Source organism: Leucopleurus acutus (assembly GCF_964270905.1).
Source record: "Leucopleurus acutus genome assembly, chromosome: 3".
Lineage (NCBI taxonomy): Eukaryota > Metazoa > Chordata > Mammalia > Artiodactyla > Delphinidae > Leucopleurus > Leucopleurus acutus.
In genome coordinates, this window is record NC_139145.1 from 84757500 (window position 1) to 84775925 (window position 18426).

Below are 18426 nucleotides of genomic sequence, written 5' to 3' on the forward strand. Positions count from 1 at the left end.
TCAACCACTGAGCCACCAGGGAAGCCCCTCCCCATCTTTTTCAAGTACCCACTTCGGTTTTCTAGATCCACAGATACTGAACTTGAACCCAGGTTCATGACTAAGTGTCTGCCAAGCACACGCTATGATTACGCATCACTCTACAAGGCAAAGAGGCGAGAGAAGGGAAGTCTGTTGCCTGAGGGGGGCTTACAAAGGACAGAGGCACAAGAGGAAGGAAGAGAATGGAGCCTGGAAATAGGATGCGGTCTGGGTCTTGGGTGCTTAAGGACCATTTGCAGCACATGGGCCTTCTTCACCGCCCCAAATACTTCTTGAAAATCGAGGACTGTAACGAAATGGAAGGTAGAACCAAAAGGGGGAAGTATTCCAGACAGAAAGGTAGGTTTGGGTTCCACCTCCTTGAGCAAATCACCCCTTCTCTCTGGGCGGCATTTCCCACACTGGTGAAGTGAGAAGGCGCTTTCCAGCTCTCCCATTCTGATTCCCGGGAGCAGGCTGCAAGCTGGGGTCGGGGGGCGGGGGCGGTTAGAATTCTGTCTTCCAGCAAGCCTCACAGTCCTTAAGAGCTGGGTCACTGCACGTCAAGCCTAGCGAGCGGACTACCCGTGGGCACGCATCCAGCTCGCGGCAGAAAGGCCGAGAATTACCTGGTATGGCTGTTAGAAGACAGGCTCTCCCAAGGCTGCACGCTGCAACCGGCCACAGCAAAGGCTCCCCCGCAGCTGCCGTCCAGCTTCATGAGCAGGGCCTTGGCGGCGTTCTCGGCTGTCTTCCGGCAGTCGTGAGCTCGCTTGAGCATCTGAGTGATGTTTTCATCCCCTGATGGGTCTCCTGCATGGCAGAGAAGCCAATGGGTTAATCAGCGCTGGTCCAGAGGAGTGAGTCTGGACAATCAGTAGCCAGTTACTCGGGGGGGGAGGTGGCGCAGTAGAGAGGAGTCCAGCGGTGAACGCCAGTGAAGAGACGCGCGTCCTGGGCCTGGCTCTTCACCGAGAAACTGCACCGAGGAAGGCATCTTCTCTGCTCTGGCCTCCACGGTCCTCCCCGACAAATGAGGGGCTGGCCAGTAGGAGCTCTGTGGTCCGTTTCCAGCTCTAACCTATGATTTTCTAATTCCCCAGGCTCCTCGCTGCTCCCCGCGTCCAGCCCCAAGTCTCCTGTGTGGCCCTTCTCCCCTGCGCTGGTTGGTACTTCCCTGTGAATGAGGCCAGGGAGAAACTGAGGCCAAACCTTACGACCCCTCCACAAGTCTGCAGCTTTGCCGAGAGCTTCGTGTAGGCACGAGACACAAAACTAATGGTTAAAACGAGACCTTGAGACTGGCTCTGACTATCCTCTATGGACGCTATCCCTGACCTTTCTCTCTGAGCTAGGCCATGGCCAGGGGCGAGCTCCCCTGCCTCCAGAGGCCAGGAAACTGGGCTGGAGCAAGACGTCAGGGTCGTGGCCACCACCACAGAGCCAGACAGGGAATCCCCTGCCCAAGACAGTCACTTTCTTGTTGTGTTTTCAAAAACCATGCCGGCCAAATAAGTCATTGGTTTGTTACCTCTGCCGCCCAGGCCCATGATCTTCCAAGTGTGTATATATGAAAGCTTATGCCAAAGCCTAAGATACAGAACTGGCAAATGTGGAACTGGTTGAAGTGGGCAGGGGTGGGGGGCATACACTCAGCTTCTCCACCCTCCACGCCCACCACTGAGGCCTAGAGAAACTCCTCCAGCTTCCCAGGCCCAGTTCGAAAAGCACTGGTCTAAATCATCTAGAATGAACACCTGTGCAGTCAACAAGAAACAAAGAAAAAACCCACAATAACTGACACCGTGGGTAAATGTTACAACTAGTACTTGCTTCCCTGTGCAACTACATGGCACGTTAGGGCAGGCTGACGGGTCAGCAGCCGTTGTCAGCAGAACGGAAGAGAGAGATTTAATAGGGAGCTGCTAAAAAGTCAATCAACGCTCTGCTTTACAGAGGAGGGGGAGGAAACGTGGGTGTCCGTGTCCCGCAGGCTAAGATTCCCTGGACCTCCCTCTGGCCACTTCTCTGACAACTTTCATACTTTTTTCTCCTTCCACAAATAAGATATTTTACGTATGTCGCACCAACTGACTGCTCTCTGAATTCTGAAGAGGCGTGTTACTGACTGCCCCATTTTATAAACAGACCCATGAGCTACCCAGGATTATGTTAATACAAGGCATTTTATTATTGATTTTAAATATTTAAAATGCAGATTTATTTAAGTCCTTTCAGCTCCTACCAAGTAACTGTGCTGAGTAGGTACTAAGCCTCATAAAAGGTACCTTTCAAGGATGGAACCGTTTAAGACATTCCTCTGACACAAACTGGAAATAAGATGATTGATTTTTTCCTTGAATTGATCATTTTCCTTAATACTTACATTTAAAAAAACCCAAAAAAACCTGACAGCGGGCCAAGATCATTTTAGAATCTGTTTAAGAGGAGGAATAAAGTTTTATGGTTTGGTTAAAAGACCCTGAAAAATGAGGTTCCTAATGGAAATGCTGGCAGAGTTTCTACTTCTGGGCTGGGATGGTAATCCTATTAAAAAAAAAAAACAAACCCCAGAAATCCCAGAGAGGGGGGTGGAGGATGGTCACCCGTACAAATGGAGGCCTGCTTCCTCGCTGGGTGACTTGGATATGAAGCAGGAAATTAATACCCAGGATACTTCATTCCCTTCAGACTTGCTTCAGATTCCTGTCCATGTCAAAACTGAAGGAGGAAAAATAGGTGAATGTTCAGTGCAAAAGCTAGAGCCCAGGCAGGGAGCAAGGAGGTGGCAAGGAGGAGAGGGATGCATTCTGGAGGTACCCCGACGGCGACCTTCTCTGCAAGGTGTGTCCTGGAAGGGCTAGCTCTAACGTGGGCTCCCAGCCCGCAAGGAAAAGCCAGTCCATGACAGGTGGCCTGGTCCCCAGCCTGCCCACGCCACCCACCTTTGACTCTGGAGTGGTCCGGTCAGTTTTTTGTTCACCTGCCACGCCTTCTCGGGAGAAGCTGCTGTTATCAGGTGTAGGCTGAGGGAGTTTGCAGGCCTCAGCATCAGAGATGGCAACCTCTGTCCCTGGAGCTTTCTTTCCTCCCGAACACTATTTCCACTGCCACTGTCCTCATGTCATCTCAATGCCCAGAGCCATAGTCACTGGTGAAGTTTTGGCAAACGATGGTAACTAGGATGCCACCCTCATGTCTTTTTCAGTTCATAGCCCTTCTAGTTACTCAACAGTGAGGGTCAGCAGTGGGAAGCGGTGTGGATCTGGAGGGAGGAATCACGCCAACAGGACGCGTGATCCCTGGGGTGAGGGAGAGGCAGGGCTTCGAGGTGGGCTGGCAACACCTCTGCTCCCCCACAGGGGCAGGCCGGGGCTCCCGGGGCTCCCAGGGCTCGCATTCGGTGAGGCTGACAAGAGCAAGGTATGAAACGTTCCTCTGCATTCCCACGACACCTGGAGACCAGGTAGGGGGAACCCACGCTTCCAACCTACTCAAAGGAACAAACCTGGAGAAAAAGCACAGCCGACAAAAGCAGCCCCAAGAGGCAAAGGCCTTGTGGGCAGCAAAGGGACCCTCAACAACCAGCATCAGAGAGAGGCTGCGGGAAAGCTGGTCCCTTTCATCGTGAACCTGGGCCTCCCACTCCATCTGGTTCTACTGCCAGCCGGGGAGAGTACGTTTCCTGAGAGGGTTTGTTTGTTTTAACTTGTCTGTAATGCTGTTTCCACTCCAGTTCTTGCTGCATTCAACATAAACAATTTACTCACTCAGTCATGAGGAAAAAATGAAAAACACACTTGACAAGGGAATTTCATGTTGTCGGGAGGCGTGCCAATGCCAACAGCCGAGATGGGGGCAGGAGAGCAAGAGAGGCGGGGGGGTGGGGGTGAGGAGGAAGGAAGGGGACGGAGGGACTCCGGCCACACTTACCAGGAGACGACCCCACACCAGCCGCGCGGAACTGCCCCAGGATGAGGCTCTGCTCGCTCTCGGCCAGCGCCAGGAGGAGTTCATAGGCTTCGATGCACTGCTCACTGAAACAGAAGCACACGGCATCCTCAACTCAGCCAGAGGATGGCGAGCCTCTCCAATGCAGCGCCGTGCCTGGGGTGGGAAGCAGCTCGGGACCTGGCTCTCAGCCTCGCCGTCCATGTCAGCAAGGAAATACCCAGGGGTACTCCTGGCCAGAGCCAGGGTCTTGCTCTGTTATGTGGCCCCCTTCCCTGCCCATTTTTTTTTTTTTTAAACTTTAAACTAGGATCTAGAAAAATACAAGAGAAGCCATAAAGATGAGGGAGGCAAGTCTGCTGGCCCTTTGATGATCAGGTCGAAGGGAAAGGTAGTATGTTCCTGACAGCCAGCCTCCGAGATGCTCTCCAATCGCCCTGATCTCTTCACACTGCTATCCACAGCCTTTGCATAATCCCCTTCCACGTTGTTGCAGGGTTGGTCTGTGTGACTAAGGCAGAAGTCATGGGATGTCATGTCCGAGATTAGGTTATTAAAAAACACGGTGATTTCCATCCTGGTCTCTCTCTCTCCTCCCTTCACTTTCCCTCTTGGATCATCCTCTGTAGAGGAGGCCAGCTGCCATGCCTTGAAGACACTTGAGCAGCCCTATGGAGAGGCCCATGTGGTTAGGAACTAAGGCGCCCAGCCAACAGCCAGTGATGGGCTGAGGACCCTACCCAAAGCTTCTTTGAAGCAGATCTGCCAGCCCCAGTTAAGGTTTCAGCTGATGCAGCTCTGGCTGAGAGCTTGACCAGAACCTCGTAACAGACCCTGAGCCAGAACTACCTAGACAAGTCATTCCCAGATTCCCGACCCTAGAAACTGTGATGTAATAAACAGTCATACAATAATAGGTAATTCATACAGCACCCTAGAAAGGGGACTATTTTGACCCAGACCCACCTATTCAATAGAATGGCCACTAGCCACATGTGGATATTTAAATTAAAAAGAATTTAAGGTAAATAAAATGAAAAATTCAGTTCCTCCGTTGCAATAGCCACATTTCATATGTGTAACAGCCATGTGCGGCTAGCAGTTACCATATTGGATAGCACAGAGAACAGTTCCATCATCACAGAAAGTTCTATTAGATGTCTGTACAACTGTTTCATGAAACACTCACAAAACCTCTGACAAGAGTTTGAGAATGGATTTCTAAGAGGAAGAACATTAGTCTCTCTTTGGGTACACCAGGTAGAGAGAGGATCAAAGAGTGACCTCTTGAGAGCCACTGCTGCCTGTGACCCCACATGGACCCACGTCTGTACTGGATGGAGCGTGTGCCTAATGCCTCAGTCATCCTGGCCAGATGCCTGCAGTAGTGAAATTCACTCCCCCAAGCAAAGAACTGATTAGCTTCTCCAAGCTGAGCAAGGGAAATGTTGCTTTACACAACACTTATTAGCCAACAGACTGTTTTTTTATTGTCTTTACTTTCAAGTTCCTTTACTAAGAGATAAGGAAGAGGGTCCAATGACTGCCTCTGGGTACTGGCAGGTCCTCCTCTCAAGGGCAGTTAGTTGGTCTTTCAAGTTAGAGACGCTGGGACATTGTTTCTTCTGTACGGATGAAAGGCAGACTGCCGGTGCAGAAAGGCCTGTTTCGAGAGTTGTCATAGACGATTATCTGTTTGCTTTGCTGTGTCTGTCAACTAGTAGGATTGCTTTCTTGCTTGGGTCTCCTATATTTGGGTTTGATATTGTTTTTTGAAGAAGCAATGTTTCTTAAGACAATACTGGCCTTTGTAAAGGATGCCAAGAGTAAGATACAATCGCTACTCTGGGACTTCGGTAAATATGCCTAAGTGGTGACACGAATGAATCTATGAAAACAATAGAACATAGTTTCGTAGCTTTTCCCAAGCAGTAATTTAAAAATAGATAAATTCCAAAGCCAATGAAGCTGAAAAAAAGAGTGGTACATTCATATACCACTTGCTCATCAATGAATGAATCATATTCATTTCAACTGGTTTGTTTTTATGGGAAAAAACTGGCAGCACGCCTGAGGAGCCATGAAAATATTCATACCCTTTGACCTATAATTCCTGCTTCAGGGATTTTATCTTGAGGAAAATACTCACAAGAATGAAGGCTTTTGTTTTAAATTATTCACCACAGAATTATTTTCAATATCAAGAGTCTGCAAAAGTCTAAATGTCTTTTAGAGAAATGAGTAATAACACCATATGAACTTGATGTAGGGGATACAGCCAGTCAAAATAAATGGAGACTTTTAAGCAACATTACAAAACTGTAACAACCTGAAGGAAGAGAGTGCCCCAGATTTACAACAATGTAAAATATATATGAATATGAATAAAGACTGGGAAAAAAAGATTAGAAAGAACAAAACATGTAACACAAAACTTGATGTTTTGAGGGATACTACTCGAATGAAATAATATTTAAGTTGACCATGCGAACAGAAACATACCTGTTTACTAATACCACGCTCATTACCCTTATCTTCTTAATTGCTGCCACCAGGGTGCTAATTGATTTTCAATATATAGCACACTAGCATTTGCTGGTTATGTTGTCTACTTTCATGCAGAAGCTTGCTATGCACGTATTTCTAAATTAAAGTGGCTACTCGCCTGCCCCGCCCCACTTCCTACCTGTACTGCAGGGCCAGCCTCAGCGCGGTGGCATTGGATTCGTATTTCCCCACCAGCATGCTCATTCTCTCAGCATTGCTTTTGCATTCTTCCAGGGTTATGGTCAGAAGGTCATTTTGGGATTTGAGGTGTTCGATACGGCTACAAAGGAAGGAAAATCACGTTCACAATTTTACACCAGGACTACAATGAATTTGCCAAGATTTTAGCCATTGACTCTAGATTCCGGCCAAAATGCACATTGGATGTGAGCTCGTCAGATGTTTTAGTAAATGCAACTGATGAGAAGTAATGAAGGAAGAAGCTCAAAGCTGAAGAATCACTAAATTCTGTGTGGATGAGAAATAAAAAATAAACTCCTGGTTATTTCCTAGCCAGCCACAGATGAGCCATTTGCTAGGTACTGCACTAGGCTCTGTAGATACACCAAGGAAAGGAACCAACCACGTGACCTCAGGCCCTCATGAGAGTTACAACTGGTATGCTTCGATGAACCACCGTCCACAGGGACAAATGAAATCACAGTAATAGCTACCATTTGTTGAGCCCTTGATCAGTAACTCTCCCAACAGCCCTCTGAACTAAGTATCATTATCCCCATTTCTCAGAGGCAGCACGGAAAGGGTAATTAATCCTTGGGATTTGAACCAGGCAGTTTGACCCCAGATCCTTGACTCAGAACACTCACTATGGGGCAGGAGCAAAAGATGAATCAGTGAATGAACAAGAAACTGCACTTAAGGGGCCTTTGAATGGGAACTGTGGATCGTGTCCAAAGCTCCTTCCAGCTTGGACAGACCCCTAACTGCTAACTACTGGTAGGATAAGTGGTGGGAACTTTAAGTTTGATAGGAATCAGAACTGTACGTTCAGGGCAAAAGTTCATGGCAAAGTCAGAAAGCAAATCAGAAAAAGGTAAGCCTTCAGCCTCTCCATTTTCTGTCCCACGACACTGATGACCTGAATGCAATGATTCATTTCCCATGGGACATGCCCATCTGTAGCACTCTGACCACCAAGTCTTAAAGAGACACAGGGTTTCACACACACAAAATGTTAAGGGGCTTGGAAGTCATTTGCCTTGAGGATAAATCTTAGGGGCACATATCTCAGAGCAGATTATGGAGACACTCGCCAACGCAGGACATGTCCCGTGAGTGTACAGCTAAGACCGCTCTGTGCCTCTGGCAACAACAAGGTCAGTTCAACATAAGGTGTTACAAGGACACAGTTTTCTGTCCTTGTTCACATTCAGATTTCTTCAAACAGTCCCCACTCTCTCGTTTACTTCTCAACTTGCTCCAGTTACATTCAGTCCCTACGGATTAGATGAAACTGTTTGCTCAGCTCACAGACCTCCGTGTGGTCAATTCCGTCTTACAGGCCTTCTCAGGCAGTACCCCTGTAATCGGGTATGGCTTCCTTCTTGAAACGTTCTCCTTTACTTGGGTCATGAGACGTGTCTACTGGTTTTCTTCCTACCCGAAAGGTCATCTCTTCTGTCTCCTTTGCCGACTCCCTCTTCTCTATAAAATCTGTGAGGGTCGATGTTCCCTCAGGACTCCATCCTGGGCCCCTTCTTCTATCAACACTCTCCCCCTGGGGTGATTTCCTCCAGTGCCACAACTTTAACAGGCACTTATATTCCCATGGCTCCCAGATTTCTTCAGTCCAGACCTCTCTCCTGAGGGCCCGTCTCACATATCCAGGGTTTCACATGGACACCTCCAATTTAACATTCCCAAAGGGGACTCTCGATTTTCCTCAAACCTTATCTTCCTCCATCTTCTCCATCTCAGTAAATGCCACCACCGTGTACCCAACACCACCAGTAAGACACCTGAGGCTCTCCTTTGAGACCATCCCTTTTTTCTTGCATCTGTGGGTTTTTACCACCAAACATATACTGACCCCTTCACATCACCACCACCTGGGCCATGCTGGTCCACTGCTCAGCTTCCACTCCTGCCCACCTCCTTCCATTCTTCACACCTGAGTGAACTTTCAAAATTTAAATCAGATCTGCTCTTCTCCTACGTAAAACCCTTTAACAACTTCCAATGACACTTAAAGAGTAAACTTTGTCCATGGCCTCAAAATCTGTATCTCACCCAGCCCTGCCTATTCTGCCACCTTATCTCATGGAACTCCTCCTTTCACTCATTCTATTTCAGTTCCATGGGCATTTGGGCAATTCTAACTTCATGCCAACCACTTCCCAGCCTTGAACTGGGTAAGCTGGCCCGTAAGTCTCCTCCTCGTTTGTCATATGGCTGTTCCTTTTTCCCCTGAAAATCTCAGTTGACATGTCCCCCCTTCAGAGATGCCTTCCCTGGCTGCCTACTAAAATCAAGCCTTCCTGTTACTCTGTCACAGTGTCCTATTTATGGGGAGCTTTCTTACACTCTTATTTGTTTGTCTGCTTTTTGTCTAGCTCCCTTAACAGGATATAGCTCCACGAAAGCAGGGATCTTGTCTGTCTTACTTTCTTTTGCATCCAAATAGTCCAGCATATAGTAAGTGCTTAACACGGATTTGTTAAATGAGAAAACACACTTTTGAGTAGACGTGACACCCACCCCTGTCCCCCCCCACAAATACAAGTTAAAGGCTGTAATATTTTTGGAGGGTAATAGGACTCCAACTCTGAGATAGGTAGTTAAATAACAGACACCAGAACATACTGGTAGATTATTTACAAGAATTCCCATGTTCTAGCAGCAGCTGTGATAATATAGAGAACAACGGAGGTGAGGTAGGGGGGCAGGGGTCGATCAGCTGGGCTATTTAACAGCTCTGGACTTGAGGCAAGTCATTCAAAGTCAAAGCCTTTGTTTTCTCATTTGCGAAATGGGACTATTCTGCCCTCCCAAGTTGAGGGTTAAGAGGCTGTCAGTGGGGGAGCCTTTTGTAAGCTGTTAAACTCCATGATAACGTGAGCTACAAGCACTAAATAGTTCCCCCTTCTTTGGTCTCTCCTAGGTGCATATAATTGAAGAGAAAGGAACCTCCCCTCAAATTCAACGACAAAGCAGGCTTGTTAAAGCCCAGGATCTGTAGAGAGGAGATCCTCATTACACAGAGGGCCCCTGAAGGCATCTGACTTCATTAAACTGCAAAGGGCATATCTGATCCAATTTTTAAGCACTCCTCTGCCTGTGATACCGAGAGGGCTGCTTCTTCACTGCTACAAGGCAATCATCAGGATTGTCACTCTTTAAGTATTTTGGATTTAATAAGGAAACCATTTAATTTCAAGATTTAAAATGACCTAGATAGCCATATTTCCTTGGTTCTCAAGTGCTATATTAAACAGCTTCAAATCAGGGAGGACTAAAAGGATAATTCAATTTATTCAGGTTTGCCATACACCAGGGGAATGGCATCCACATTTCTTACTGGTTAGCTCGTAAACCTTTCCAATTCTGACTGTGCTCTCCCACTGAAGACTGCTAGGTCAGGGCAGCCACAGCACACTTGGATGCCATCACTAGTCCATTCTGCCACCGCGGAGCCAATTTCTGAGTAGTTGCCGTGGCTTGCCCCTGGTCCCTCTCTTTTGCTTTTTTAGCAGCTCTCTTTCATTGCTGGGACAACACACAAGCCAGTCTTTGCCAAGAGGCAGGGGGACAAACTCAAACCACCTCTGGCATAAGATTTAGGAAGAACCCATAAAACTGGGTACACACAGTGGAATTATTCTAAGCAGCATAGTTAGAACTACTTAGATAATCAGAACTAAGTAGGATAGGATGTAGGGATGGGGGGATGTGCACATTTGCAAAAAGCATAAATAAAATTAGGCAACCCTCAGTTCGAGCAGGGAGGATTAGACCAGCATGCCTGCTCCATCGCAGGAGCCCCTTCATCAGACTGCTTCTGCTGGCTCCAGGCACCCCTGGGTGCTGAGTCCACATCCCAGAGCTGCTCTCTGTGGTTCTCAGCAGCTCAGGCTGCATGCCTGGGAGCCATCTTGCCATCCTGACCTACTTGTCATTCCTTATGGACTGCTCCCGGGACATGCTCCTTAATTTGCTAGGGCCACTGCAAAATGAAAAGGCGGGGCCCCTGCTTCATAAATTATTAAGAATTTAAAACAGTGACAGCAGAGCAGTAAAGCAAGTGTGGGGTCCTTTTAAGCACGAGGCCCTGTGCATTTGATGACAGGTCACACAATGCCCATGAAGCCAGCCCTCCTGTGATGAACAGGATGGTGGAAACTCCCCACCCACCAGCCTGACAGCATCACTCTATGTCACAACACATAAGTCAACCTGAGTTGATATTTGGGAAGGGAAAGGAGTTGCCCCCAGTGCCACCATCCAAATATGCAGAATTTCTCCTTACCTATTCAACCGTTCTGTTTCCACCTCAAACTCCCTAATTTTGCTTTCCGAGATGGCAGATCCATGCGAGTAGAGTGTCTGGAAGATCTCTTGGATGTTGGAGCAGTCCTGAAGAGAGTGGGCCAGGTGCTCCGCCACACTGCTGGATACCTGTACAGATGAGCATTAATCTCCCTCTGGACAGCGTCACTTCAGGGACGCTGGTCCCCAGGCATGTTTTGCACACAAAACAATTTAAAGCCGATGTTCCTTGAGAAACAGGCACCAGGAGATAGCTACCCTGATCTTCCTCCGTTTGTATAATATCATCCTAGTATAAAAAACTAACTACTGTGAAACAGTACATAAAACTGTGTCAAAATGCAAGCGGCATCTTCTAAGCTACATCCTGGGCAGCAGGCATCATGAGTGTTTAGAGACCTAAAATTTTGGATATTAAACAGAGGCTGAACATCCTTCTCCCTTCCGAAACCCCCTGCCACTCCCAGACTTGTCTCCGGCTGTTGTAGTTAAGGGGAGCGTCCACTCCTTTATGTTCATAATTTGGCTTTGGCATGGAATCTGGGTGCATGCAATTTCCGCCCAGCACAAAACTCTAAACTAGGGCCTTAAGAGTGCTGTTCAGGTTTTCCCCACCCCTGAGGACCAAATAAGCTGGATTTCCCAGCCTTACCCCAGAATTCTAAAGGACATCCCCAGGGAACTGAAATTCCCTTTTCACCATTTATCAGCTTACAGCCCCACGGGGTTCAGGGCTCTACAAATGAAAACTCTAGTACTGAGCTGGAAGGTTCTGGTCTGTCACAGCATCGGCCACACTTCAAAGGCAGCAATCCTCCTCACTGGAGAGCACCTTCCCTTTCAAGAGGGATGCGCGAACGGTAAAGTTCTCTTAGAGCTTCCTGACTCACTCCATCTCTGGGGAAGCAGGGTGATCTAAAGCAGATACTTTAAGACTTTCATCTACATTGCCAGTAACCAGACCTAAATCATTTCTTTCTGAATGGTTTCAGCTAGAGAAAAAAAAAAATCTCCCTTAAAGTTGAAGAGGTGATTCACCACATGCAAACCACTATACATTTTCATTGGCTCCTTTGGAAGGAAATCAGGTATGATTTCTTATTATAACTAACCGGTTTACTGGGGGTGAACTTTGGAAGTTCTTCTATCACGGATAAACCACTGTGTAGCTTTACTGGGTACTTTGTTGCCTTGCTTCTCATGAACACTCACCCCTATGCTGCTGATTTCTGAGCCCAGGACCGGCCGATCAGACGATGAAGATTCGGACCTGGTCTTTGATAGCTTCACTCTCTCAGCAATCTTAAAAAACAAAACAAAACATTTTCAAAACACAACACGTAACTCCCCATATACACTGTTGAGACTCTGTTCATACGGGGCTACTCTTTAACTGCGGCAACTCAACGGATTCATCAAGTCTTAAAAACGACTCACTTGTCCAGTTTTTCCGCTTAACTCACGGTTTTTCAACCTTAGCTAAGGTTTTTCAACCTTAGCACTTTTGACATTTTGGGTTGGATATTCTTTGCTGTAGGGACTGTTCTGTGCATTGTGGGGTGTTCAGCAGCATCTGTGGCTTCTGGCCATAAGATGCCAGTAGCACTCCAGCTATGACCATCAAAAGGTGTCCAGACATGGCCAAATATCCCCTGGGGGACAAAAATCACTTCTGGTTGAGAAACACTGGTTTGACTTGACTTAATAAACTTGATGGTTGAGAACCAACCTTCCTGTGGAGACTGGTAGCGCTACCGGGGAGAGGACGTGTATCATTCAAACAGTCTCTCTGGGGCAGACTCAACTTAGGAGTGGGGCGGGGGGGGGGGGGGCTGTGGCTGAGAACGGAGGGGCTACTTCTCACAGCTGCCGGGGCCTGCCCATCACAATCTATTTTTCTGCCGGCAGGGCTGTCAGTCCCGTGAGCGGGGAGATCATTGGTTCGTTACTCAGGGTCCCCTCCTGGGCTGAACCTTGATCCTCGAGAGCAGCTCTCCGCCCACCCCTTCGCACTGCAGAGCCTGACAAAACATCTCACTCTCTACAACGACCTGTCAGCTGTGACATGCTCCAGCTGGCTGATTAATGAGAGCTGGTGTCCAGCCTGTAGCCGAGAGAGACTTAAAACATTAGTGGGGGGGCTTCCCTGGTGGCGCAGTGGTTGAGAGTCCGCCTGCCGATGCAGGGGACACGGGTTCGTGCCCCGGCCCGGGAAGATCCCACGTGCCGCGGAGCGGCTGGGCCCGTGAGCCATGGCCGCTGAGCCTGCGCGTCCGAAGCCTGTGCTCCGCAACGGGAGAGGCCACAGCAGTGAGAGGCCCGCATACCGCAAAAACAAAAAACAAAAAACAAAAAACCATTAGTGGGTTATCTCTCCCTGCAGCTCCAGCACAGGAGGCCTGTGCGGGACCCCAGGAAGCCCCTGGGGGCCAGCTGAGCTAACTGCATGCCTGCACAGCGGCCCTGCTCCACGGAGGCTGGGGCAGCCAGATAACAGGAGGTGTCCCTGCCGTCCCCGGGAGCTCACCTTGGCAATGGGGATGTCATTGCTGCTGCTGCTTGTGCTTAGCTCTCCGGTGCTGGGGTTAACAGGGCGATTGGCGGAAGTGAGGCGGCCAGGGCTGGAGGGCCCTGTGGCCTGCACGCTCTGCAGTCTAGTTTGAAGCTCTCGAACCTGAAAAAAGAATACCTTCAGACACAGCGGGTGGGTTCCCCGGCCAAAGAGGAGAACAGCCAGATTGGCGGAGGGGAGGGCAGAGCTTTCATTTACGTTAAGAAACCGGCTTCCCTGAAAAGCTAAGTCGGTTGAGTCCACATAGAATGCACTGCTGTTCTTAACTAGTCCGCCACGTGCTGGCCAAGTATATCTGTTCTTCAAACGTACGAAGGGAACATGTTTCCTAAGGCACTGGAAGCTTCCAGCAGAAGTAGAATGACCATCTTTGAGGGATGTTTATTCATTCAGCCTCGTGTGCCTGACACACATGGGCACAAGGGACAGAACCCAGGATGAAATCTGTACTTGCGTGGACCTCAGAGCTCAGCGGAGAGAGACAATTTCAACACAAGCGCACCCCCGTGCCATAAATATCTATCCAGAGTTTGCAGGAAGCAGAAAAGGCGAAGAGAGTGACTCCACCTGAAGTCATTAGGGAGCCATCCATGAGTAGAGCCTCACAGGTGAGCAGGGCTTAAGGGATGAGATGAGTAAGGGGCTGGCTTTGGTGGTGGGGCAGGGAGAGTAGCTTGGATGACACACTGTGTCTGAAGAACTGCAAGTTATTCAGTGTGCACGGTATAGGAGAGAGACCTGCCCTGGGAAGGAGGTGAGGCTAAGGTGATGAGGCAGAGATGGTACCCACGGCTTCTCTCCAAGGGACTTCGAGATGAGATTATCCTGGGGACAGTGGGAAGGAATATCTAAATAGCCCTGCGGTACAGAGAAACACAGGGCCCTTTCAATTACATTTAGAACACACATTTACCTGCACAGAATTTAAATGTCCAGATTCTGCTTCTCTATGGTTATGGCTCACGGACTTCCAAAGAGAGAAGTGTTCCAAGCAAGTGAAGATGACTGTTAGAAATTGGTCTCTCTGATGACCTTGATCACAGTTTTATCATTACGTACAGTGTCTATCTTAAAGGGCACACTGACTGAGGCATCCAAGCGCGCTTACAAATGGGCACCAGACCCCACTGGGAAAAATTAGCACCAGGACATCTAAGGCAGGGTTTCCCCAACTTGTCAGTGTACCAGGATGTCCCAGAGGGCTTGTTAAAACACAGAGCCCAGGGTGCCACTCTCAGGGATTCTGATTAGTAGGTGGAGACCAAGCCTAGGAGTCTGTGTATCTAACAAGCTCCCAGGAGATGCAGATGCCAGGTCCCGGTTAGGGACTCGCACCTTGAGCAGCAGTGACCTAAGGGACTGCCAAGGCCACGTGGTACTTTAGTCCCCGACACTGAAGGAGCAGGGCTGCACCTCTGCCAGCCCTGACGCCAAACCCTTCCAAGCAAACCCTTCTCTAAAAGCAACTGGAGAGCTTTTCGTATTCAGTATCTAGCATGTCTCCACTCTGCTAAATTGGGAACCAAAAGTAATTGAAATTTCAATAATTCATCAGCATATTAGAAGCCAAAATAGGAAAATTCCCCCAGAGAGAACTACGTTCAATGGCGAAACAGCTCAAAAGTGCCTGAAAGCTGTCTCTGCTGCGGCTTCCAGTAACTGGGGGTTAACAGAAATGTGTGTCGTCCTCATAAAGGGCCAGACACAGAGTTGCCCTCAAAATAGTTTAAAGACTAGAAAAACACATGCCTGTCAAAGTCAAGTGGTATTGCTGGTGAGAGATTACAAGGCTCATTCTGGAATGGTCCCGATTAACTGTGCCTCTCTGTGCCCCATGGCCGAGGGACAGGACCCATTTTTCCATCAGGCCAGCTTCCTGGCACCGGGGAAACCTCTCTGGTAGAGACCATGGATTTCAAGTTCTACCACTGTGAGAGTCTGACGAGGTCCTGAATAATCAACAGTGTTAACACCACTCCCAAATCTAAAAAGTGTCTGAATCATTCCCAAAACAATCAGTGGTCTGGGCTTCCTAGAATCTCAACTGGCCCACTCATCTCTCTTTTAAAAAAGCAAAAATGGCCCTGGGCATTTTATAAAAGCGTCATTAAAACTACCCATGTTATAAAAAAAAGTTTCTTCTTCTAATCACTAAAGTCAAACATGTCCACTGTAGAAAATTTAGATGACACTGAAAAATGAAGCCAGAAAAAGTACCTATGTTCTTTCTTACTCTACAGAGTAAGAGCTCCTAGTCATTTTCCATGGTGTGCTTGTGCATGGGCACGCATGCTTAAAATGATTTCTAAATCTAAATACCCATTCTCATATTAAAAGTTCTGGACGCAGAGAATGTCTCTGAAAACTAAAGGGTGATAATCATGCTTATTTTGGTCTACGCTTTATTAATTAATGATCATGGTTAGGCAGTGAAAAAAATCCAGCTGAAGAGGGTGGAGTGAGTCTGTGATGGAAAGAAAGAGAGACAGCTGGTTGAGTTAAATAGCCTCTCTCTTCTGGCTTGGGAGGTGGGGTCTTAATTAAATGAATAAATGCACAGAAACGAAGGCTATAACCAATCTGCTGATTCAGCTTAGGTAAGGCTTAGGAGAGGGGAGAGAGACTGCTGTTAGAGTCCTCACTTTTATTCTTACCCATTGTAGTAAGTGGAATTGTGTCCCCCTCAAAAGATATATCCAAGTTCTAAACCCCCAGTACCTGTGAATGGGACCTTATTTGGAAATACGGTCTTTGTAGATGTAATTAAACTAAGGATCTCAAGATGAAATCATCCTGGATTTAGGGTGGGTCCTAAATCTAATGACTGGCGTTTTTGTAAGAAAAAAGAGAAGGAGATTTGAGACACGGACACACAAAGAAGAAGGCCATGTGAAGACGGAGGCAGGGATTGGCCACAAGTCAAGGGCTACCAGAAGCTGGAAGAGGTGAGAAAGGATTCTCTCTAGAGCCCTTGGAGGAAGTGCAGCCCTGCCAACACCCTGATTCTGTAGACTCCAGAACGGTGAGAGAATATGTTTTTGTTGTTTTATGTCACTAAGTTTGAGGTAATTAACTAATATACCTATCCTTTCACTGAAGATATGTTATTAAAGAAAATACCTTTCTTTCAACCAGATATGTGGTTTGGAGTCAGGGGGTAGCTGGGAATCACAGGAACCCTAAGTAGGAATCGATACTGTGGGAAAGTAATTCATCACCCATAAAGCCTTTCCCAAATGCTGTTGACATCTTCAACAGCAGAACACAGAACACGACTTCAGTAGCCGTTTTCTCATTTCTCCTAAAGTGAGTATGTAGCCAGGCCCCATCTAGAGGCCCAGAAGAGAAGTTTGTCTGTTATGTACATTTGAAACCTGCAGAGTATGAAGGTGAGATCCTCATCTTTCAGTGGCTCAGAGTCCTAGGCTCAGATGTCTGTCCTAGCCAGATACCTCGTGAAACATGCTCTGAGAAGGGACACCAACAAGGAGTGTCCGCGTTGTGAAAGAAGCATTATTCTGCCTTCCCAGAGTAGGAAACGCCAGCATGCAATCTGGAAGGTTGGGTAGCTGTTTAACAAGCAAATAAAAAGAGGAAAAGGCATGGGGGGCTCTGAAGGTTCAAGGAAGGAAGTGACAGTAAAATGCCAGGACTCTGCTTCTCTCGCTTAGAGTTCAATGACTTCCCAAAGAGCGAAAAGGGCTTCATAAAATCATTTTATTAGAGAAGAGAATGGACTGGAGTGAGGAAGAGAAAGGAAATGACTCAAAGCTGCACGTGAGAAATGATGAAGGCTCAAATACTGTCAGTGAAGTGGGAGCAAAGATGCCTAATACTCCCTAGGCCAGCATCGTCCAATAGAACTTCCTGTAACAATGGGAATGTTATATAGCCCTACTGTCCACAACGGTGGCCACAAGCCACATGCAATGCACCTAGTATACCTAAGGAACTTTATTTTTAATTGTACTGTATTTTACTTAATTGAAATTCAAATTTACATAGTTTTGCATGGCTAGTAGCTACTGTATTGGTCAATGCAGTTCTAGAACGATTCAAGAAAGGGACGAGATACCCAAACTTGTGGCTGGAATGACTTAGCAGATCATGGTATATTACTCAGCAAAATGGTGAAAACATAAGCAGCTGATTTCTCAGAGACCAACAAAGATGCCAACTTTGGATATATTGAATTTGAGGAAACCATCAGAGGTGTGAAGAAGGATATTCAGTCAACAATTAGAAATATAATCTGAGGGAAGGAGATCAGAACTGGACTTCTACATGTGGATATAGTTGCCAAGGGAAAAGGTGCAGCCATGTGGGTGGGAGGAGAGACTCTACGTAGCTGGTTGGACCGAAGGCTCAACTGAGGACAGTAGGAAGGGGCGGCTTTTGCTCTAAGAGAGAAAGAAGAGGTGAGGATAGATAATAAGAAAGGTGTGTTTGCAGACTGGAAAATGAGGATGGGAAACAGGAGGCTCCCACCTGACGGCTTTTGTCTCTCTTAGAGACAAGAGTTAAGGTCCTCTGCTAGGAGAGAAGGAGAGAATAGTAGCTGTCAGAAATGAGAAAGGAAGCTGACCGATAACCCAAAGAGAGAGAGAGAGACAGGCAGACAGAGACAGAGAGAGAGAGAGACAGAAAGAGAGACAGAGAGAGAAAGACAGAAAGAGAGACAGAGAGGCTTACCCAGCAGCACTGAGAAGTCAGCTGAGCTTTTGCATTCTAGACAGCAGACTGACTCAAGGCATTCTTTTCTTCAAACCCCAGAGACCTCATGAAAATGGTAGTAAAGAATTAAAAAAGAATCAAAACCATAACAGTGA

At 47.5% G+C, this 18426-nt stretch overlaps 1 protein-coding gene across 2 annotated transcripts in view; it reads right to left on the minus strand.

Moving 5' to 3' along the window:
• The window catches only part of MCC (MCC regulator of WNT signaling pathway), a 360524-nt gene that overhangs the window by 43258 nt on the left and 298840 nt on the right, over positions 1-18426 (minus strand). For both annotated transcript variants that reach the window (XM_082836200.1, XM_082836201.1), the window contains 6 exons: positions 13553-13699; positions 12238-12327; positions 11006-11154; positions 6659-6799; positions 3955-4058; positions 651-834 (listed from right to left, as the gene is read on the minus strand). In XM_082836200.1, the coding sequence (XP_082692326.1) occupies positions 651-834; positions 3955-4058; positions 6659-6799; positions 11006-11154; positions 12238-12327; positions 13553-13699 (815 nt within the window). The remainder of the gene's footprint in view (positions 1-650; positions 835-3954; positions 4059-6658; positions 6800-11005; positions 11155-12237; positions 12328-13552; positions 13700-18426) is intronic.